The sequence below is a fragment of the Giraffa tippelskirchi genome, chromosome 7, assembly GCF_054371585.1.
Source record: "Giraffa tippelskirchi isolate mGirTip1 chromosome 7, T2T-mGirTip1v1.2.pri, whole genome shotgun sequence".
In the NCBI taxonomy this organism is placed as follows: domain Eukaryota; kingdom Metazoa; phylum Chordata; class Mammalia; order Artiodactyla; family Giraffidae; genus Giraffa; species Giraffa tippelskirchi.
This window is the reverse complement of record NC_137281.1, coordinates 26062969-26084822: the sequence shown is the minus strand read 5'-3', so window position 1 is coordinate 26084822 and position 21854 is coordinate 26062969. Positions and strand designations below refer to the sequence as shown.

At 50.9% G+C, this 21854-nt stretch overlaps 2 protein-coding genes across 13 annotated transcripts in view; one reads left to right on the top strand and one right to left on the bottom strand.

The window, feature by feature from the left end:
- PRMT7 (protein arginine methyltransferase 7) overlaps window positions 1-21225 on the top strand; it is a 42544-nt gene extending 21319 nt beyond the window's left edge. For 3 of the 7 annotated variants that reach the window (XM_081512847.1, XM_081512846.1, XM_081512843.1), the window contains 13 exons: window positions 1494-1606; window positions 3702-3943; window positions 4141-4321; window positions 7905-8032; window positions 8437-8572; window positions 9075-9158; window positions 9621-9668; window positions 10352-10441; window positions 11542-11703; window positions 12879-12953; window positions 15111-15271; window positions 16178-16274; window positions 16503-16729. In XM_081512847.1, the coding sequence (XP_081368973.1) occupies window positions 1502-1606; window positions 3702-3943; window positions 4141-4321; window positions 7905-8032; window positions 8437-8572; window positions 9075-9158; window positions 9621-9668; window positions 10352-10441; window positions 11542-11703; window positions 12879-12953; window positions 15111-15271; window positions 16178-16274; window positions 16503-16682 (1689 nt within the window). In that variant the 5' untranslated portion in view covers window positions 1494-1501 and the 3' untranslated portion in view covers window positions 16683-16729. Of the gene's footprint in view, window positions 1-1493; window positions 1607-3701; window positions 3944-4140; window positions 4322-7904; window positions 8033-8436; window positions 8573-9074; window positions 9159-9620; window positions 9669-10351; window positions 10442-11541; window positions 11704-12878; window positions 12954-15110; window positions 15272-16177; window positions 16275-16502; window positions 16730-17181; window positions 17994-20043 lie in introns of those variants that run through there. The other 4 variants (XM_081512842.1, XM_081512841.1, XR_014060270.1 and 1 more) reach the window with 3 other exon arrangements.
- The window catches only part of SMPD3 (sphingomyelin phosphodiesterase 3), an 84662-nt gene continuing 80551 nt past the window's right edge, over window positions 17744-21854 (bottom strand). For 4 of the 6 annotated variants that reach the window (XM_081512835.1, XM_081512831.1, XM_081512832.1 and 1 more), the window contains 2 exons: window positions 21013-21175; window positions 17744-20762 (listed from right to left, as the gene is read on the bottom strand). In XM_081512835.1, coding sequence (XP_081368961.1) covers window positions 20661-20762; window positions 21013-21175 — 265 coding nt within the window. In that variant the 3' untranslated portion in view covers window positions 17744-20660. Of the gene's footprint in view, window positions 21176-21854 lie in introns of all 6 variants that reach the window. The other 2 variants (XM_081512830.1, XM_081512829.1) reach the window with 1 other exon arrangement.

The following is a 21854-nucleotide window of genomic DNA, read 5'->3' as shown; positions in this document are numbered from 1 at the left end:
GATTCAAGCATTTAGCTGACGTTTGTTGACTGTTTTGGGGTGCTGCTAGGCATTGTTCTAGGCCCTTGGGTGTGGAGGTCACCAGGCCAGTCAGGGTACCATCCTGGAGCTGGGCAGTAACGCCCATGTTTCAGGACTATGTGATTGGTGGTGCCATTCATTGAGCAGAAGCATTGGGCAGAGAAGCAGGTGTGTGCGAGCAGGGTGGTCAGCTTAGTTTGGGACAGTGTATTTCACTTGGCATCTCCCTTGATATCAGAGAGGATGGGCAGTGACTTGGAGGGTGGTCTGTGTGCCAGGAGATAGAAGTTTCTTCTCAGCCTCTTTTCATGTCATGCTGCCTTTGAGCACATGTGTACTTCATAGGAACTGGACAGGCTTACCTTTGTTATCTAATTACCACCACCATGTGAAGCAGATCTCGTGACCAATCCCTCTTTTACAGATGAGGTGACTGATGGTCAGGACTGAAGGTTCAAGGTTAGAAAGTGGGATCCAGGACCAGGTCTCTATGACTCAAGGCTCATTCTCTCTCTGCTACATTTGCCTTTGAACTCTTAATGTTGTTCTTTTCTTGCATCACCCGTCCTTGTCCTCTGTGTAGGGAATATGAGTGGGCTTTGTCAAATTATAATTCATGAGCCATTAGGAGTATTTACAGTTAATTCTCCATGATGAATACCCCTTCCAAAGTCAGTTTTGTTTCGGCTCATTAAAAATTGTAATTGTAGAAGTAACATTACATTGTATTATGGAGGTTTAAAAGTAGAGTTAGCAGAAAGACCTTCCATAATCCTGCTATCCTAAAAAAAACTGTTATTTAGGGGATTGTTTGGCAGCAAGAAACTAACTTGATTCAGGGGGATTTAGTGTAAAGAACTGGGACCTCTGATTTCTGGATCTAAGTTGTATCTTTGGGTATCATTGGAATCAACCTCTCTCTTGCTTTGATTTTCTCTCCTTCTCTGCAGCCTAGAAATATTTGAAGTACCAGCATTCAGTCTTTGCTTTTCAAATCATTTTTGCTAATTTAATAGTTAATTGTTTGTATCGTTCCAATTTGCTAATGAGAATGAAAACATTTTCGTATAGTTGATTGATTTGCTTTGTGTTTTGAATTGTCTTGTATTTTTCCCTGGTGTTCTTTTGGACTGTTTGTAGGTTTTTTGTTTGTTTGTTTGTTTTAAATCAGTTTTACAAGACCCTTGCAATATTAAATAGAAAATTCAAAGAGTAGTATAGTGAACACCCATGTTCTCTTAAGCAAGACTTAATCAGTTGTTAGCATTTTGACATTTATGTGTATACCAAGGTGGATTTTATTTTTTTCTGAACTGTTGGAAAGTCAGTTGCAGACATGATGACACTTCTAAACAGTTTAGCATATGTGTGTACTTTGAGTTATAATGACCTATTAACCTTTTTTTTTTTTTTTTTTTACACATTTCCTCTTATCTGTTGGTTGCTTCTGACTCTTCCCTTGTGTTTCTCAGATGGTGACATGCCATGCCGTGCCAACATCCTGATCACGGAGCTGTTTGATACGGAACTGATTGGGGAGGGAGCGCTGCCCTCCTATGAGCATGCGCACAGGCAGCTCGTGCAGGTAAGGGACTGACGGCCGCCCTCAGGCGAACTGCCACGATCTCCCATGGCTCTTGTCACTGCACAGTACTCTGCACAGCCCCAACCCTCAGCACCTGTCTGTGTCCCCTAGGGCGCCCTTTGATTCCTATGAGATTTTGGTTCTCTTCAGTCATGACTTCCTCTTGAATGCTGAATCTTAGTAGGTTAGAGTCAAAAGACTAGAAACTATCTTCAAATTCAATTCAACAAGCATTCTTACACTGTGTGTAAGGTCTTCTAGCATCCAGGGAGAAGTATAAGACGTCCTTCTTGCTTCTAAGATCCACACCAGTCAGCAGTGGTGAGGACTTGATGGGCCAAATGGAGAGGTAGGCAGAAGTACTGCTGATGTTTGGTTTAAGACCAGTGGAAAAAGTCAAGGGTCAGGAGGGAGATGAGGGCCTGCGTGGAGAGGATGGAATATGGGAAGGCACTGAGGAAAAGGAGAGATGTCCCAGGCAGAGGACCTGTTTAGTAGGTCAGTGAGAACACCAGTCTGCAGTGCTTGTGAGCTTACAGTGGAGAATGGGTAGAGGGTAGAAGGCCTTGAATGCCAGGCTGTTGATAACCTTGAGTGGTGATAGCCTTTGACAGTTGACAGTTGTTTTGAGAAGGGAAAGATATGCTGAACATGTTAGTTTAGAGATGTTGGCCTTGTTTTTTTATGAACATAAACGGGGAGGTCGAGACTGAGGCAGAGGCCTGCTGGGGAGGCATGTGTGTCTGCTGCTTCTGCCGACACCTGCCATGTGGGGACCGTTCCCATGAGCCTGTAACTGTCCTAGCCTGGAACTCTCTTTGGGGTACTTAGTGCCCCTGAAGAGAGGAAGGAGGCTCCTCCCAAGGCAGTTGGGGCCAGAGTCCACATTGCTCACATGGTCAGCATGTGAGGTAATTGTCCTGCAGATTCCCATACTGTGTGAGATGTCTCATCATTTCCAAAATACAAAATTCTGTGTTTGAAATTATTTTTTCTCTACCTTAAAGCCATCAGTTAGATGAATCCCTGAAATAGAGAACAAGGATATTTAGAGTTACGTTAATGTCATCCAGTTTGTCTTTCTCTGATTCATCTCATAATTAAAAGGTGCACAGCAGCTATACTCAGCTTCCTCTCCCAGTTGGCCCATAGCAGCCAGGTGTTTGCTGTCCACTCTAGTCGTTGTCCCCATCTGCCCAGCCTGAACTTGAAGGAGCTCTGGCATCATGGTCTCCAGTACCTTGTCCCTCTTCCTGCCACATTGGAGGTCATGAAACTGGGGCACTGGGGCGTCTGACAGTCCATGTGGTGTTGCAGTGGCCCAGGAATTGGTCTCAGAAGCCACCTTTATTGGTGCCTTCATTTTGCCGGGCCCTTTTTAGGATACCAGGAATATGAGGGTGAGCTCCTGGCAATGCAAATAGGTGGGCAGGTGGTCACAGTCCAGCTTGAGGTCCGTTCTGATCATGGTTGGTGGGGTGAGGTCTTGCCCACCCTGGTGGGGGAAGGTGGAGAGACCCCTAATGCTTGGTGTGTAGAGAGTGTCAGATGAATGTATTGGAGGGTTGGAGGGAAACTGGATGAGGGGCTACAGCCACAGCCAAGTCAGCAATGCCCAGTGAGGCTAGGAGGTCAGGTCAGTTGAGGATGGACACTTGTCTACTGGGCTCTGCCATAAGAAGGTTCTAGTATCTGGGTGAGAGCTGCACTGAAGGGAAGCTCTGAGCCTAGTGCTAGGATTTCTGTTTAACAGGAAGACTTAGACTCTTTTTTCAAACTCTCTGTGGGAGTTAATCAGCATGATGACAATTAAGGTTTATTTTTGAAATATTCAGGAGTGTCAGGTAACTAGGAACTTAGCTGACATAAATCATCTTAGACATAATGTGTGTTCTTTCTGCACTCTAGTTTCTTCCTTTCACAAGGGCACTGGGCTGAAAACAGTTCACTGTCCTAATAATGATAAGGCATTAGATGTTACTAAACTTGCCTCATACTAGGGAATAAATCTCTTTTGCTCAGTGGGAGTTACTGTGGGTCAATGTAACTGGTTATTTTTTTGTTCTTTTGTTTTACTTTTTGAATATAAACTTAGGCAAATTGTGAAGCAGTGCCTCACAGAGCAACTGTCTATGCACAGCTGGTAGAGTCCAGGAGGATGTGGTCGTGGAATAAACTGTTTCCCATCCGTGTTGAGACCAGCCATGGAGAGCAGGTCATCATTCCCCCCTTGGAACTTGAGAGGTGCCCCGGTGCGCCCTCTGTCTGCGACATTCAGCTGAACCAGATGTCGCCCGCTGACTTCACCATCCTCAGCGACGTGCTGCCTATGTTCAGGTACCAAGGAGCCACCCAGGGTCATGGCGCTTGGAGACACTTGGTGGAATTGGGTCTTTGGCAGTCGTTTTTGTGTTCCTTTTGACATCAGGAGTCCATTGCAAACAAGTCTCATTGCAGGTGAGGTCACCATAAAAGCTTAAAAATGGACTGTGTGAGCTTAAAATCTGTTTCAGTTCCGGAATGTTCTTCCACAGTGTGGACTTCAGCAAGCAAGTCAGTAGCTCAGCAGCCTGCCATAGCAGGAAGTTTGAACCGCTGGTGTCTGGCCAAGCTCAGGTGGTTCTCTCCTGGTGGGACATTGAAATGGACCCTGAGGGGAAGATCAAGTGCACCATGGCTCCCTTCTGGGCACACTCGGACCCAGAGGAGCTCCAGGTAAGAGGCAGGAGCTGAACACATTATCATGGAAATCAGGAAGTTGTCGTCCATTTTTGGTTCTGGGAAAGGAGCATGTTGGGTCTTAGATTCACAAGCATTTAGAGACAGAAGGGACTGAGTTCGTGGTCAGTACCAGTGGTCATAGTGAACCACAGGGCAGCTTTTGTGTGCTGGCTCTCCTGTGTCTTGGCACAGCCACTGTTAGAGCTGGCCCCTAGAGTAATCCCAGGGGACCTCAGATTAGCTTGCAGTAGAGAACTACTCAGGGAGATAGTGAAGGACAGAGGAGCCTGGCGTGCTGCAGTCCTCAGGTTTGCAAAGAATCAGACACGACTTAGCAACTGAATAGCAGAGAACAACAGCCTGTCTGCAGCCTTATTTTCTGTGACCTTAAAAGCTACCTTTTTCAGCTCAATGGAAAGTGGGGAGGATGTGACGTACAGAAAAGGAAATACATATTTTATTCCTCTTTAATGGGTGGAAAGCTGTTAAGCCTCACTCATAAGAACCATGCAGATTTAAAATGCAGTGAAATACCAGTTTTCACCTGTTAGTGAATAAAGTTCAGAGTCTGCAGACTATCGGTGGAGCTGTCGGTCAGAGCAGGAAAGTGATGGTCAGAGCGTCACAGAGGGCAGTGAGGCCCACAGTATGGCAGGATGGTAAGTGACGCCACTTCTAAATATTTAGGCTCTGATTAGATCTGCATATGTGTAGCATGGCATGTGTACCAGGATGCTCACTGTAGCCCTACTTTAATGGAAAAGACTGGAACAGCCTAGAGGCCACCAGCAGGGATTAGCTAAGTCAGTTCTGCATGCTCAGAGGGCAAGGTGGCTGCACTGATTTCAGTCAGTTTTAAGGATAGATCAAGTGAAACAACGAGAGGTACAGAATAGTGCATGTGGTGTGATTGTGGGGAAAAAATGTTTGTGTTTCTGAGTATATATGTGTGGTGTGTGTATATGAGGGTATCTTTGGAGAAATTCACAGAAATTGGTAAAAAAAAGGTTGCTTTTGGGAAGGGGGCTGAAGGTTAGGGGTGGAAAGGAAGCTTACTTTTCACTCCATGAGCCTTTTATATCTTGAATTTTCTCTCATGTGCATGTTATCCACCTCTCTATACACACTGGAGCTTCCCAGGTGGCACTAGTGGTAAATAGTCCACTTGCCAGTGCAGAAGGCACAACAGACTTGAGTTTGATCCCTGGGTCAGGAAGATCCCCTGGAGTAGGAAGTGGCAACCCATGTCAGTATTCTTGCCTGGAAAATACCATGGACAGAGAAGCCTGGTAGGCTGCAGTCCCTGCGGCTGCAAAGAGTCTGAGATGACTGAGCCACTGAGCACTATACACACAGGGAAGAAAGTGGGAAAGATGCGTTAGGGCCAAGGAATCAAATCTTCCTCCACCTGGGAGGCCTTGGGCACCATCCTCTGTGTATTCTGATTTCAGTTACCACTTGCTGGGCACTGGCTTTGTTTTGATTGCTCAGCTGATGGTTCTGGGTGTACACATGGTGACTTCATGGAAGGCCTTAGCATCTCCCCAAGTTCCTGAGTTACTGCTTAGGCCACAGGGTCATGACTGCTGCGGGATTTCAGTCAGTTCTCTTGGGCCCTTGAGCTGCCCCAGCTTGACTCTTCATAGCCTCGGTCCACTGCAGGCTGAGTCTGTGTGTGTGGCGGGCGGGGGGTGGTATGGGTTGGGGAGTGGGGGGAGAATTCTCCCACAGAATTCAGATTGGCACTGGGCTGCTTTCTTCTTCTCCAGGAGTGTGGTAGTTGCAATACTAGCATAAGAATTTCATAAAAATGTTAATGATTCTCATTTGCGTACCTTCAGAGTGTTCCTATGTATAGTTTCTCCTTGAATCCTCATATAAGACCCCCTGGGTAACCACAGAGAGCCTGGCCCAGTGAGGGGAGCAGGACCTCGTGTCTAGGCCACAGTGGTGGGTGCTTCTCCATAGGTCTCCTGGCTGTGGGGCTTGTGTCCTCCCTCTGCCAGTGGTGACTTTTGGACTGTTCAGAGTTTGAAGAGCTGCTAATGAATCTCCCTCATGACTTCACTGAGCTGCCCTTGATCAGCCTGAGACATTGGCTTCTGTCACAGCTCTTTAGCATTCGGACCTGGGAGTCTGGTGTGTGGGAAGGACATGGTGACAGGGAAGTATCACAGGAGCCCGAGAGGGGTCGGTTAGGGCATAGTAAAGGATGAATAACAAGTTTTAGAGAATCTTTTTTTCCCCTCCTTGTTACTGTTTATTATCCCCAGAGTGTATCTGGTCAGATTTGATTCCTGGCTTTTATCTTCAGGGGTTTCCCTTGTGGCTCAGCTCATAAAGAATCCACCTGCAATGTGGGAGACCTGGGTTCCATCCCTGGGTTGGGAAGATCCCTGGAGAAAGGAAAGGTTACCCACTCTGGTTTTCTGGCCTGGAGAATTCCATGGACTGTATAGTGCATGGGGTTGCAAAGAGTCAGACATGACTGAGCGACTTTCGCTTTCACTTTTACCTTCAAATAGACATCTTAGAGAGATAGGAATGGCATTCACCGGACTTTAAGTTAAATTCAAGATCGGGTAGGATAGAATGTTTTAACTGGGGGGAAAAAAAACACAAGAGAGTTGTGAGTTAAGCTTCATTTGAAGCCAAGTGAGGATTATAGCTTCTAAGATAGCTCTGAGGAGCTGCTCTGGAGGAGGAGGAGTGAGTGAGTGAGTGAGTGAGTGAGTGAGTGAGTGAGTGTGTGTGTGTGTGTGTGAAGCTCAGTATATATGTGATTTTAATGAAGGGGAGATGCTTGTGGTTAAGTACACATTCTCGCAGAAGGTTGTTGCTAGTCATCAGGCACAGGTATCTCTGTTAATGAATTTAGTGCTTTTCCGGATATGAGAATATACAAGAAATTGGGTTCATAAAATTTTCTGAAAATATCTAACTATCTCAAGCCCTGTTCTGCCAGTTTTTCCCAGAGCACTGACTCTCTCATTCCTAATTTCCACCCTAAACTTTCAGGATATGTTGAAAGTCAGGGACTGCAGTGGCTAGTGACTTCATTCTTATAGAACCAGTGGTGAACAGACAATATTTAGTTGCTAAATGCCCTCCTGAGAAGTGGTGCTATTTTTCCACTTTTTATTTTGAAAATTTTGAATCCATAAAATAAGTGAAAACGAACATCAGTACCCCTCTACTTAAATTTACCAGTTGTTAATGTTTACCATATTTGCATTCTCCCTCCCTCCTTCCAACTCCACCCCCTTTCCCCCCCCCGCCCCCCGACACACACACACACAGGGCAGGGGCTGGAGTCCCCTCATCTGAGCCCACCCTGAAGACCACTGCTATCAGCCACATTCTGTCTTTCTAAAGCCAGCAGTGTTCCATGAAGTTTTCAGGCCTTTAGCATCTCTGACTTGAAAATTTTCTTCTTTATCTCTTTGGCCAAGGTAGCTATGTGTAGTTCACACAGTGGTCTCCCAGCAAATTGGTTTTTGGCTTGGGTTTCAGCCCCTGGATTTGATGCATTGCTCTTGTTGCAGCTTGGTGACAGCTGGTTCTCTTCTTGTTTCAGTGGCGGGACCACTGGATGCAGTGTGTGTACTTCCTGCCACAGGAGGAGCCCGTTGTCCAGGGCTCAGCCCTCTGCCTGGTAGCCCACCATGACGACTACTGTGTGTGGTACAGCCTCCAGAAGACCAGGTGTGCGTCTGGCCTTGTGGTGTGGGACACTAGGCTTGTGACATTGTGCATTCATGTAAATTCCCTCCACGGACCCTGTAGAGGTTTGAGTGGGCACATTTGTATCTGAACCAAATAAGGGCAAAAGTTTGTGGCTGGGTCCCTGTTTGTGTGTACTGAGAAGAGGCTACCCCAGTGGTAGGACCCCCATTCGAGTCAGATATATACATGAGAAGTCTTGAATTGGAGGGCCTCCGACCTCTAAGGCGCACTCGAGAGCCAGTGCCTAGACTCATGTTCCCTAGAGGACCATGGATGTGTCCCTGTCCACCTCAATTTCCCTGGTGCACGTCCTTGTGCTGTGGCTTCATGCTCGCCATTGCCTAGCAGGTCATCACCCTGTATCTGTTCATTTTTTGGTCCAGTCCTGAAAAGAATGGGAGAGTCCACCCAGTGCGCCCCGTGTGTGACTGCCAGGCTCACCTGCTCTGGAATCGGCCTCGGTTTGGAGAGATCAATGATCGGAACAGAACTGATCAATACATCCAGGCCCTGAGGACTGTAAGTGTCCAGCTCTTTGGGTGGTCACAGACCAGAAGGCGTTTGTCCTGTGGACCCCAACCCACTGCTCACTTATGATCAGTTGGTTTTGTCTTCTGTGCTCTCCTGTCTGTCCACGAGTGGCTTCAACCAGCTGCTACTGGGTGCGTGTTCGAGTCAAGGCTGGGAGCTTATTTCTAGATCAGTAGGGGCTTATTCTCTGCTCTTCTATGGGAGCCTCTCGCTGGCCCTTGCTATTGTCCCTCTGGACACTTTGCCTTTATGGTCACCAGCAATTCCTTTGGTGATCCTTGTGGGTTCAGCCACCCCATTATTCCTCTCATTTGCTGTTTTCTTTCTAAAATTTTCTAGATTGTAAATCTGGTCATATAGCTCTTCTGAAAAACCCTTGCTCCCTGCTGCCTATAGAAGGGGTCTCTCAGCCTGGGGACCATACACAAGGTTTGGATGGGGGTCTCAACATTGTAAGAAAATCTGTGCTGAGGTTGCTCTTTTCCTGCAGGTGTTGAAGCCGGACAGTGTCTGCCTGTGCGTCAGTGATGGCAGTCTGCTCTCCATGCTGGCCCATCACCTTGGGGCGGAGCAGGTACTGGCCGCTTTCCTTCTCCCAGCTTCCTGATGATGCTCTTTAGTCACAGTTTTGTGACTAAAACTCTTTGCAAGTTCAGCTGCCACATACATTGTGGGTGTGCTTGGGTTGGTGTATGAGGGGTTGTTGCCTCATGTGCAGACAGGAGTCAAGGCTATAGCTGTTGCCATGTAGCTGCAGCTCCTGAGTCTGAATCCGGCGTCAGCACAGAATGTTGTACTATCCGGGGGAATCGTGAGCACAGATGTAGTTGGTTAGGTATTGTCCTTTGCTTTGGAGTCGCTTTTCATGTGGGATTGTGGTTTCCCAACCAGGGATGGCACCCATACTCCCTGCATTGGAAGTGTGGAGTCTTAACCCCTGGACCACTAGCGAAGTCCCTGGAGTTGCATTTTAATATGTATTTACTTTCTCTGTTAAGTGCGTCTCTTAAAACTAATAGCATGATATTCTCTTTAGGTATTTACAATAGAGAATTCAGCAGCTTCTCATAGACTGATGAAAAAAGTAAGTGATAATTGTCATAATTGAAATAATGTGGGGACCTGTGGGGCTTGCCTTCCTGAGTCTGGAATCAATTGCTTTGAATCAGTGTCAGTGCCAAGGGAACTGGGGGGAGTGGCAACTGCCAGTGACTCTCGTGACTCCTGAGTCGAGAGCTGGCCCGGAAGTCTGCTGGAGCTGTCGTTGAATAGCAACAAGCAAAGTTTAGACTCTACTTTGTGTTTTGTAGCTGAAGAAGCAGCTTTTCTCCTCACTTCACTTAAAACTAAAAAACCAAAACTCCTTGCAGTGATAGAACTGAAGTTAAGTTTTGTTTCTGGGGCACTAGCACCCAGGGAGTCACTGCTCACAAGCTGTCCTGACTGCTTGGTTCTGTGACGCTGTTTCACATCCTGGCCAGTGACTGGTTTTGATTGCCTTTTGAAGGATAACCCACCCCACCAGGACTACAAGCCTACTTCTGAGCCTTGCCAGTGTGCCTGCAAGAGAAATTTCTATTGCTCTTAAGACATTTTGCTCATGATGTCACCTGCAGTCTGTAGGAGGCCCTTGGAGGGGAGAAGTTCAGCAGAGTAGCTGAGAGTGGTGCTCCAGAACCGTTTGGCCAGAGAACTGCACACAGATAAAGCAACTCTGAGATGTGTTCTTTTTCTCAACAAAACCAACACTTTTGTTTTCTCTCTAAGATCTTCAAGGCCAACCACTTGGAAGACAAAATTAATATAATAGAGAAACGGCCTGAATTATTAACACCTACAGACTTGGAGGGTAAAAAGGTGAGTAGAGAGTGCTGTGCATTTGCTCTAGAGAGCACGGCTCTGAGATGGCCTGACTGCCTCCTTCTCTGGGCCTCACCGTGGGTCCCCCACTGTTGAGGGTGTGATGAGGTTCGCAGAGATGCTTGATGAATGAATACTTGCGCTGCTCCTTCAACAGGAGCAGAACGTTCGGCTCTGCTGGGATGGACAGAGACACATGGTGTCCCCTCCCTTTTCCCGTCACAGCACTGCTCCTGAACCCAGGCTGTGGTAGTGAGAACTCCGAGTCCCAACCACTAGGCCACCAGGGAACTCCTGAGAATATTTCTGAAGCACTTTCCTTCTCATATTAAACCCTGATTAAAGCTTTTAGTGATCCCTTCTCGCCTCCAAGGCATAGTTCAGTTTCCTTTTCCTGTCATCAGCTGCCTTTGGGTGACCTAGCTCCTCTCCACTGCTCTGGCCTCATCCTTTACTGTCCTACCCCACCTGCTCGTCTGGTGAGGTCCCAGAAAGGCCTTGCTCTCATTGTCATTCACACCTCTGCTTTGGCCTCTGCCCATACCTCTGCCTGGACTCCCCACTCTTTTGCTTTTCTGTCTCCTGTTCATGCATTTATTCATTTGATCAACAAACCTTCACTGACATCTACTCTGGGCCAGGCACTGTGCTGAGAATACTGTATCTGCCAGTGTCCCCACTTCTCTGGTCTCCAAGCCTGGTGAGGGAGACAGACTAGTACTGATAATAAATTGTCAGGATGAAGCTTTGAGTAGGATTTCCAGGATACCATCCTGGAAGCTCTTCCTGAAGCTCTTACTTCTAGGGTTCCTCTGTGAGCCCCTTCCTTGCTTCTGTCAGAGCCTACCACACTCTCTGAGGACGGTGCCTAGCCTCGTCTGCTCCCCCCTTCCACTCTGCACTGCTGAGGGCATGGCTCGTGTCTGTTTCTCAGTTTTGTATCCTCAAGGGTAGGTGCAGGCCTTGATTGCATGTGGACTGACTGACTGACCAAGTGGGTGAGTGAATGAAAGAATGAATGTGCCTTTGAAACTTGTCCTTTACTCCTCAGCTGAATCCCTCTGACACCTGGGCCTGCTTCTCTCTCTGATCGGCAGGTTTCTCTCCTCCTGAGTGAGCCGTTCTTTACCACTAGCCTGCTTCCGTGGCACAACCTGTACTTCTGGTATGTGCGGACTGCTGTGGACCAACACCTGGGGCCTGGCGCTATGGTGATGCCCCAGGCCGCCTCGCTGCACGTGATGATCGTGGAGTTCAGGGTAGGTCACCCAGAGATTTTCTTGGCAGGGGGTCGGGGGTTGTTTTCTTGTGTGGACCTTGGATGCAGATGGAGCACATAGGGTCTTAATGGTTTGAACCTCTGTTTTTCTGTATCAGCACACTGCAGGGCTAAATAGAAGAGGCTCGCCTTTGTAAAAATGAAGTAATTTGGCACATAAAATGGAAATGGCTGTGTGTTGTCATTTTACAATTACGGCTTATCAGAATAATTTTAAAATATAAATTAAGAGTTTCAGAAGACAAGCTGTGCAACTTGCTCTGCTCTCATTAAGAGCTGAGGCTCCAGTTGTTAAAAGCATTTTGAGATGGGCGAGTCAGCTTCCTTATGCAAGAAAAATTGAAAAGCTTCATTTTCATTTTCTCATCAAAGCAGAACCATAGTCACAAAGTCATTTTGGGAAAGGTATTTTTTATCAAAAAGATTTTGAAATGCTTTTAACCTGAAATAGAGTGAACTTCATTTAATGTTTCTTTGATAAGGATGGCTTTATCCATTGGTAGCTTAGTGGTTCTATCACTTAATTTTTTGGCCATTTCTTCTGTATTACTTATTCACTTGACCAGATTTCCATGGGAATTCTGGTTTTCATGGCCAGTGAGGGACTGTGGAGAATGATGCTGTTCCCAGGCATACGTCCAGAAGACAGAGAACACTGAGTTGACTGGCTTGAGTAACCTCTGGTCTCCTCCTAGGATCCTGTCATCCTCACACTCTCTTTATGGGCATAGAGGCTCAAGAAGTGGTTGACAGAGCTCTTCCCAATGAATCAGTGTTCAGGATGGACAGGAAGGGGTTAGAGAGCCTGTCTGAGTAGCTCTGGTCAGCTGTCCCTCAGTGGAGAGGGCTTGGGATCATGAGAGGCTTTGCAGGACTGAGGAACCATCCTGGGTCTTTGGGTCCCTTCAGCTATGGGAGTCTCTTCCAGGCTCGTGGGAGCAGCAAGACGTGCCTCAGGTTTGGAGTTGGGGCAGCCCCAGCCTCTTACCCTTCCTACTCCTGTCACCACACTTGTGTGTGCCTGAGTGGGTGTCGACATCTATGTGCTGTCCCACAAAATCATGGCGTGCCTGCCCACCCACCCTCATTGGGTGTGTGTGGGTGTTGGTGTGCCCTGGCAGGCGGGTGTCAGTGAAGGCTGTGCCTTCCTTTCAGGACCTGTGGCGGATCCGGAGCCCCTGTGGTGACTGTGAAGGCTTCGATGTGCACATCATGGACGACATGATTAAGGTATGCAGGGCCGCAGCTCTCGCCACAGTGTTGCATCCACATTCCATCGGGCCACAGGCTTCTGAAGGGGATGTCTGGCTTCCATGGAGGGACCTGGGTTGGGCAATGTGGGCAGTATGCAGAGAGCTCCTCTGTTAGGGGCAGCAGGGGCAGGCATATATGTTCTACTTGGTTCACCGTGAGCATGAACCTGAGAGCCACTGCATCTCCATGTCTGACTGGTGTTAAGGCCATTCTCGCCTGGGGCTGTAACCCCTGAATCAGAATTTTGGGCTGGGGCCCGTCTGTCACCAGACCACTGGAACCACTCCTGCCAGCGTCAGCAGTTAGTTCTTTTTTGGGATGGCCTCTCTGGAAGACAATTTTGGCAACCTTCTGAGCCAGCTGTTTTCATTTTGGGGACTCCATTTCAGGGGAAGGTGCTTGAGGATGGAGGTGGGTGGGATGTAGAAGGAGGGTTCCTGCAAGGTTATCTGTACATTAGTAGGGGATCCAGTCAGCTACCAGGGTCTGCAGCTCCCAGAAACAAGGACAGTCATGAAAGTGCCAACGATACTTGGCCAGGATAGATGTGAAGAGTCACGAGCCCCGTGAGAACGGCAGGACAGGGAGCACCATCACATTTTTGTGTATTAAGAAAATTCACACATGTAATAACTGTAAATGGAAAGTGACCTGTACAAAGTATATACAACATTAAAAAATTTTTTTAATTATAAAAAAATTATACAATGAAAAGGGGGTGGAGTAGCAGACACCAAAATGTTAGTTCTTTGATAGAAAGTGGTTAGTTTTTTCCTCCCTTTTGCTTCTTTCTGTTTACATTTTCTACAGTGATGGTGGATTCCTTGTGTAAACATTTTTTTTAACATTTTTTTAAGTAAAAAAAATCTAGTGGACATTTGCAGTTTTTCATCTTACCTGCCTGTCCACAGCAGATCACTGACTGTTCCATGCTCCTGGAAACACCACACACTCTAGCTCCCTCTGGCCACTTCTCAGGCTCCTTCCTGGAATCCTTCCCTCTTATCCCCTGAGGTGTCCTGTGTTCTAGGGCTCCCCTAGGTCCCTGCCCAGACCCCTGTGGCTGTCTCCATTCTCTCTATTTGCTGGCCATTGTCTGCCTCTCTCCTGAGCTCTGACCAAATAGCTGAGAGCAGTGACTCCACTGAGATGTCTTCAGGCGCTTCTGCCCCCTGCCTCCAGAATCCACCTGCTTCTCCCCCACCCCTAGTCTGGCCCCTCCCAGTGCTGCTATCCTAGACCTGCTGTCACTTCATACCTGCCAGCCGGGCTCAGGGTCCCGGCAACCTCCCAGACAAGCCTTTGCCTTCCCATTCAGTTGGTTGGTGGGTACCATAACCATCAGGTCCTCCGTGAACAAGTTTTCTTTCCCCGCTGTTACTTGTCTGGGCCACTTGCATCTCGTGTCTGACCATATACCCCGCTGCTTCTCCGAGTCAGCCTTTCTCCACAGGGAGCTTAAGTGAATCTGTAGATCTGAAGTCTGGCCCTGTCTGAGCCCCCACCCTCACCCCTGCAGTCAGCCTCTGCCGCTCTGCTGGCTCTGCTCTGCTCTCTGACCATTCCCTGCTGGGCTGTGTGCACTCTCTGCTTCCAGCTCCTGTGTAACCTTCAAGAGGCAGCCTAGAGGTTACCCTCCAGGCAGCTTTTCTTACCCAACCCTGTTCTTAGCCGGTCAGTGTCCCCTGGACACTGAAGTCGCTCCCCAATTGTCTCCTAGACTGGGAACCTTGTAGGGTGGTGATCTGGCAGCTGTAGTGATCAGTAAGGGTCACTGAATGGGCAAGTGTCCAAGTGATGGGTGATTTCACCAGTGTAAGCAGTTGGTCAAGGTAGCTCGTGAGATGGGCAGTGGCTTTGAGTTTTAAAAGGCAGAAAATTAAGCTTAGAGGGCCTTGCTGAGGAGATTGCTTATGAGTGGTGCCAGAAGCCAGCTGGTCTGGCCAGGCGCCTGTGGTCTTTTATGGGGGCCCACTTGCCCCACATGACCATGGCAATTACCCTGAGGGACCAGGGCCATGGCAATTAGGGACCACTGGCATAGATAAACTCTGGAGATGGGGACAGGAGCCCCTTGTTTCCTGGCCACCTGGCTCTAGCTCTGCAGACCTCCGCCTTCTCTTCCCTTCTCAGCGTGCCCTGGACTTCAGGGAGAGCAAGGAGGCTGAGCCCCACCCGCTGTGGGAGTACCCATGCCGCAGCCTCTCTGAGCCCCAGCAGATCCTGACCTTTGATTTTCGGCAGCCAGTCCCCCTGCAGCCTGTCCATGCTGAGGGCACCATTGAGCTGAGAAGGTGAGTGGAGGCCCCAGGGTGGGGGAGTGAGGAAGGAAGTGACAGGGCTTGCTTTCTAATAGTTATTGCCTGAATGGCTATAAGCACTTACTTTGGCCACTTTCATGTAGGTGGGATGGCTGTCCTTGTCTCAGCCTTGCCCTTCTTCAAGTGGCCCTGAAATGTGTGGGGGTCCCCATAGCTGCTGGGTGGGGGAAAGAGCCAGAGTGGGCTTGCTCATCCTCCCACATCTGAGGCTCCCTTTGAGCTCAGTGGCGTGTTACACACAGCTGCAGAGAAACATGAGTTTGGTTGCTATGGTTACCCATTGGACCATATTCTTTCCTGAACCCTCCTGGGAATTGAAGCAGCTTAGGAATTGGCAGGGGCTGTCGTCGTGCTACATGGTCAGGCCCATCCAGCTCCAGCTCCCTTCACGGGGAGGAGCAGCTGCTTCCTGGAGGAAGCTCCCTCTTCTAACTGGGTGGAGACCATGAGCCCAGAGCCCCTTGGGGCTCCTCTGACAAGGAGGAGGCAAGGCAGTTGCCTGTCTGTGCCTGCTGCCCAGAGTTATCTGGGAGCGACCTAGACTTCAATGCCTGGACTGCTCTCTCAGCCTTCTGGGCCACCCTTTCCATGATCTCAGGCAGAGGAGGCCAGGCTGGCAGCCAGCTGGCCCTGCCCCGGGGTTACTCTGAATACTTGGCCAGACTGTGGGGAATGAGTGGGCACTTTGGTTGCTCAGCAAGAAGGCTACTTTTACTGAGTGGCCTTCATTCAGGTGGAGTCTTAGGAGCCTCCTGACAGGGCAGGATGGAAGTAGGGAGGATGAGAGGTTTCTGAAAAGCAGAGGGCAGCCATGGCCATGCCAGTCCCTCATGCAGCTGTTTGTTTTTGGTCCCTTTCCACCCCCTGTCCCATCTCTAGGCCCGGGAGGAGCCACGGAGCTGTCTTGTGGATGGAATACCACCTGACCCCGGACAGCACAGTCAGCACTGGCCTCCTGAAGCCTGCAGAGGACAAGGTAGTACTGTGTGCACAGGTCCCTGAGGGAGCGGACCCTGAGAGCAGGTGCCATCACGCCAGTCGTGTGTGCTCTGGGTGTTCCGGGTAGTGACTCCTCAGTGGTCCTGGGTCATCCAGCTCCGAACAGCAGCTTCTCACTGCGAGCTGCCTGGGCTGGAGGCTGGCCAGGAGGGGGCTGGCTGGGACATCAGGAGCCCTCACTGCCTTCTTCCTGCTTTCCCTGCAGGGGGACTGTTGCTGGAACCCCCACTGTAAGCAGGCCGTGTACTTCTTCAACACCACACTCGACCCCAGAGTGCCGCTGGGCGGCCCGCAGACCATCACCTACACTGTGGAGTTCCACCCCCACACTGGAGACATCACCATGGATTTCACACTCTCAGATGCCCTGGACCGTGGGTGCTGACCCTCACTTGTTGAGAAATAAAGTGGAGGAGGGCTCTGGGCTCTGAATGGTGGCTTTCTGTGGAGAAAAGTGAAGGCACCTTGCCTTTCAGGACCCATCTTGGCCTCGGGGGTTAGAGGAGACCACTTCCCGTTTTGTGTTTTTGCACTGTCGGCTCCTTGCTCCAGATATGGCAGGAAGTGGGGATTACTCTGGAGCTGAGAAGGGGCCAAGGAGCCCACCCACAGTGGTTTTTAAAGTAATCAGAGAGCTTCATGGCCACAGCGTCCCTCCTGCTCTCCCTGGGAGGGAGCCAGGGCTGACCGGCCTGGGTGGGTCTGCTACTCTCCTGGAGCTGGGCCAGCCTGGTCTTGCGCTCTGGGGACCTTTGAGTCCACCTGCCTGCTCCAGCTCAGAGAGGCTCCTATGGGCAGAGTTACTGATGTGGCAGGGCTCTGAGTCTTGAAGACCCTGGTAGGGCCAGACTGAGGACCAAGTTCAGACTCTTTTTGTCTGCTAGGTAATGGCCCCAATCCACATCTGTAAGGGTTTGGCCTCCGTGTGCAGCAGCAGCAGGTGACCAAGACCAGCACCTGGACACCAGGCTGCTCTTCTGATGCCAGGGAGGAGGCTGTCCCAGAGCAGTTCAGACGCAGATCCAGGATACCAGCCAGCAGGAGGAGGGAGCCCGAAGGTACAGCCCTTTCCCACGTGCCCCTCTTCTAGCAAAAGGACCTCATCCCGTAGCAGTCTGGGCAGATGGTTACTAGTGCAGGCACCCCAACTTCGCCTTGCCAGAGAAGGGCAGGGAGTCCCAAAGAGGCCCAGCCTGGTTTCTTCCCACACACAAGGTCCCGTTCTGCTATTTACTCTAGTTCAGAGGGAGGAAGTGAGAGAACCCAAGTGGCCTGGTTTTTGAGTGGTTCAGGGCAGACTCAGGCTGTGCCCGTCCCATGGGGAAGGGCAGGAAAGGTAGGCCCTCCATGGTGGTCTCCCCATAGCCCCGCCTGGCCGCCTAGCCTGCTGGAGTCAGAGCAGGGCCCAGACCAGCTTTTCACTCAAATAAGTGCAGAACACCAGCCTTGAGCCTCACAGTTTTATTTTTTTTCCTCATTATCCATCCTTCTTTTCAGCACCAGTAAAGGAAAAAAAAAACACTTCTCTTTTCAAAATACTTTATCAGGTGTAAAGATTGTTTTTCTTCTAGGGAAGAATCGTTTGGATAATAGATTTGATAACGTTTTTACCAAAACCTTAGGTGTGCTTACCATAGAAAACCCCTAATGTCCCATGAGGATACAATACAGAAAAAAATACAGAAATTAAAAAAGTGTTTTTTTTTTCTTTTTTAAAACAGTATTTCTAAATTTCAGCAAGTTAATACAACAGTTAAAAAGCATCAAGATTAATACCCATACTTAAAACTGAAGGTGGTTTGGACAGATGAAGTGACCGTTTTTTTTCTGAAGCTGACCTCTGCCTCCTGCCTCCTGTGGAGGAGGCTGGGCCCGGGGCAGGTGCAGGGCCTCAGGGATTTAGGTGACCCCTGTGTCCATCCTTCCAGGCCTAGATGCCACAGAAACATCTGAGATGTTCCGTTTTAAAAATCGAAATGGAAAAGTCTGGCTTGTACACAGCCCCGGGGGTGCACAGGTTTGATGAAACTCGTGGCTGAGCAATGGCGGCCTCGGCGCTGAGGCCTCAGAGGGCCGCGCGAGGGGAGTGGGGAGGCAGGCAGGCCCTTCTCTGGAGACCAGGCGGGCTGGGCAGAGGCAACTTTGTTAGGATGGGAAAATGACTGAGGCACAGGGAGGTATGACTTGACTAAGGCCGCCCCATGAGTAGGGAGGGAAGCATGTGCCCCGTGCCCTGGCTCCCCTCCAGCTGCCTTGGGAGGCCAGCAGCCCCTCTGAGGGCTGGAAGCTGTGCTGGAGTCACTCTACTTCAGGAACCAGGCCCTGCCTCCACGGCTCTCCTGGGCACACAGCTGGCCCACAGCCTGGGGCCTTGGCTCAGGCCCAGACGTCTGGGTATCACATCTGCCCTGTTGAGCTCCACCTGCGAGCAGATTTCTGGCCGCTCCTAGGATTGGAGGCCTCTGACCCAGGGAAGCCTAGCCAGGGCCCAGGAGCCAAAGCCCTGGAGGAAGGGTGCAGTGGAGAGCCAAGGAGGACTGCATCCTGGATGGTGAGCTGCCCTCTTGGCTTGATGTGGGGGGTGGGGCTGGGGGCCTGGCCAGGGGAGTGCTCCAGGCAATGTGGCCCTCTGCCCACCTGCTGCCCTGGCCAGGGGGCTTCAGACCAGCCCGCATCACCATGAGTGCAGCTCTTGGGAGTGTCCCCCTCCAGTGCAGGGCCTGGCCTCTGACCTTGCCCCTCTTGGTCCCTCTTGCAGCTCAGTGGGTGACAAGGCACAGCGTCAGCATATCGGCACCAGGAGGCTCCTGGCAGCAGGGTCCTGGTACGTCCACAGCCTTGTTGGGCAAAACTGGCTTCAAGCCAGGTGGCACGTTGGTTGGGGCGCTGTGAGGAGGGGAGACCAGTGGGGGGTTGTTAGTAACCCCCTGAATTGGAGGAGCCTTGCACCTGGAAATAGACAAAACCCTCCCTGTGTGACTGGGGGCGGGGGACGTCCCCAGGTGTGTTTAAAAAGGCAGGTGGGCAGAGGCAGTGCTGCCATGGGATGAAGAGCTATGGGCTTCCCCTGCTGGCTCTGCCACACTGCACAGGTACCTGGGGCTGGCCCTGGTTGCGTGGTGGCAGACTGGATGCCTGTGCACCTGAACACCAACCAGTACTGCTCCCTGTGTGGGACGAGCAGTAGCCATCAGCCTTGCCACCCCCAGCCTGCACACTGGTGAGGTGACAGGCTGCTCTGCACCTTGAGGGCTGGGGTCGCTGTGGAGGATGGGCCTGGGAGGACAGAGCCGCAGCCCACCCCCCCACCCCAGATGCAGGGGGATGGTTCCTGAGCTCAGCCAGCACGTGGATGGGGACAGTCACCAAGGGAGGATTGGTTCTGAACCAGAAGGGTGTCCGGAGGGGAGACAGGATCAGGCAGAAAGAGAATGTGTTGGTTCTGACAGAACAGAATCTACAAATCTTACCGTTTTCAAAACCAGAAGTCCCCCTCCCCTCTTACACCGTGAGTGGCCCTTCTTCCTGTGAAAAAAGGATGCTCTCTCTTTAGAATCCTGTCTATGGCTCCATGGCCCCCGTTGGAGTCTCCAAGGGAGGCCCTGGGCTCTGCTGTGCCGGGGGAGGGAGCCCATTTCAGGAAGAACAGTGTTCTCCCTTGTGGCTTGCAGACCCTTTAAAGTGAAGGGTTATTTTTGTTCTTTTTCTGTTTTTCTTTTTAAAATGTAATCGCCCTTGAATGCAAGACCCTGGGAAAGCGCCCGGGCTCGCTGGTAACTGGACACAGCCTTCATGGTCCCCGTTCGTGAGCTGTCCAGGCTGGAGGCGGCGAGCTGGCGGTCCCGTGTCCAGGAATGCTTCTTTGGCTGGTTCTGATTGTGTTTGGAGTTTGGCCTTGGGTGAGGCCCGAGTGAGGGGTCTGTGGCTACGGTGTGGCACGTGGCATGCGGGCAGCGTGCATGCGAGGGTGCAGGCATGCGAGACAACATGGCAGCAAACAGAAATAATGAACCCTGGATGAAGCTTGAGAAGAGATACAAAGAGTACAGAAACCCGGATCTCATACTAACCCACGGGTTATAAACTAGGTTGTGCTGTAGATTTGTAGAAAATCAACGATTCGAAAGAATGGCACTGATTAAGCAGCCGGGACTCCCCAGGCCGGCCTGACTCCTGTCCATGGCGAGTGCCCAGAGTGCCGGGCAGCGCTGGTTCCAGCTCACCCAGGACTGGCCGCGGCTCACCCGGGCCCCTGCCCTCCTCCGCCAGCACCAGTGGTGCTCGCTGGAGGGGACACGGCCAGGGAGGGACTGCGACTCAATGGGCTGGTGGAGGCCCCGCTGCTCGTGGTGACTAGGCTGGTCTATGCCTCGTCGTCCCCTGCAGACACCATCAGTCGCATGGCCACCGGGAGGTGGTCCGTCAGGCCTGACAGCTGGGTGATAAAACTGAATTCTTCCACCTCCTGCGGGAATGAGGGGGGTGGAGAAGGAAGAAACATCCTTGTTAGACCCAGAGGGCATCCTATAAAGCAGGGGCCTGGCTTGGGCCTGCCTGAAGGCAGAGAGTGGGAGCATCCTTGGGGGCCCCAAAGGCCTCCTGGACTGGCACGTCCTGCTTTCTGTGGAGAGCTCAGTGCTGCCAAGGGGTGTAGAGCAAGAACCCCCTGCTACGGGCACAGCCTGGCTGCTCAGCCCAGCCCAGCCCAGACTCACAGCCTTCCAGTCCGGGCACAGCCCCTCCTCCCCGTGCAGCATGTAGTCGATGCGCCTGCCGTTGCCTTTCAGCAGCTCTTTTCGTCCCTTCTGACCACCCCCGGGACTCTTGCTGGTGGGGAAGGCGAGGTACTCCCGGCGACCTTCCTCACTCTCCAAGACCCTGCTCACACAGAAGGCACAGGAAGGCAAGGTGAGCACAGCCCCAGCCCCAGGTCCTGAGGGTGGAGCCACGTTCCATCCCCCAAGTCAGACCAAACCCCTACATTTAAGATCTGTCTTCTCTCTGAGCCCAGAAAGGGACTGGGGTGGATAGAGACTGGGTCTAAGCCTGTGAGTTCCTGACTGACTGAGCCACTGCCCGGGAGTGTCCCATGCCCACCTGGGGTCGGCAGCACTCACATTCCCTTCCTGAACTAGAACGTTGGCACCACCCAAAGCCTGTAACCAAGCTAGGGACGGAACTGCCCACCCCCTCTCCAGGGTAGGGTTGTGCTCTGAGCTAACAGGGTCCTGTTTGGAGGGGAACTTGATCTTTACAGTGAACCCCAGAGACCCTTCTCTTCTGGAAGAGAAGAGAAGGCCCAGGCACCCCATGACTCCTGTTTCAGGTCAGCAGGGGACCAGGGGAGCCAGGAGAGCACCCAGACCCCATCCCAGGACTGGACTCCTGTGTCAGTCTGTCCCAAAGACCCCAGGACACTTTGAGAACTAGGTGTGTTAAGAAAGGAACAAGGTGGGATGCAGCTGTCGCCCCATTTCTCAGAGGAAGGAAACTGATACAGTTGCTGGTCAGAGTTCTACAGGGAGGGCAGGGCACTCAGGTGGAACATTACGCCCTG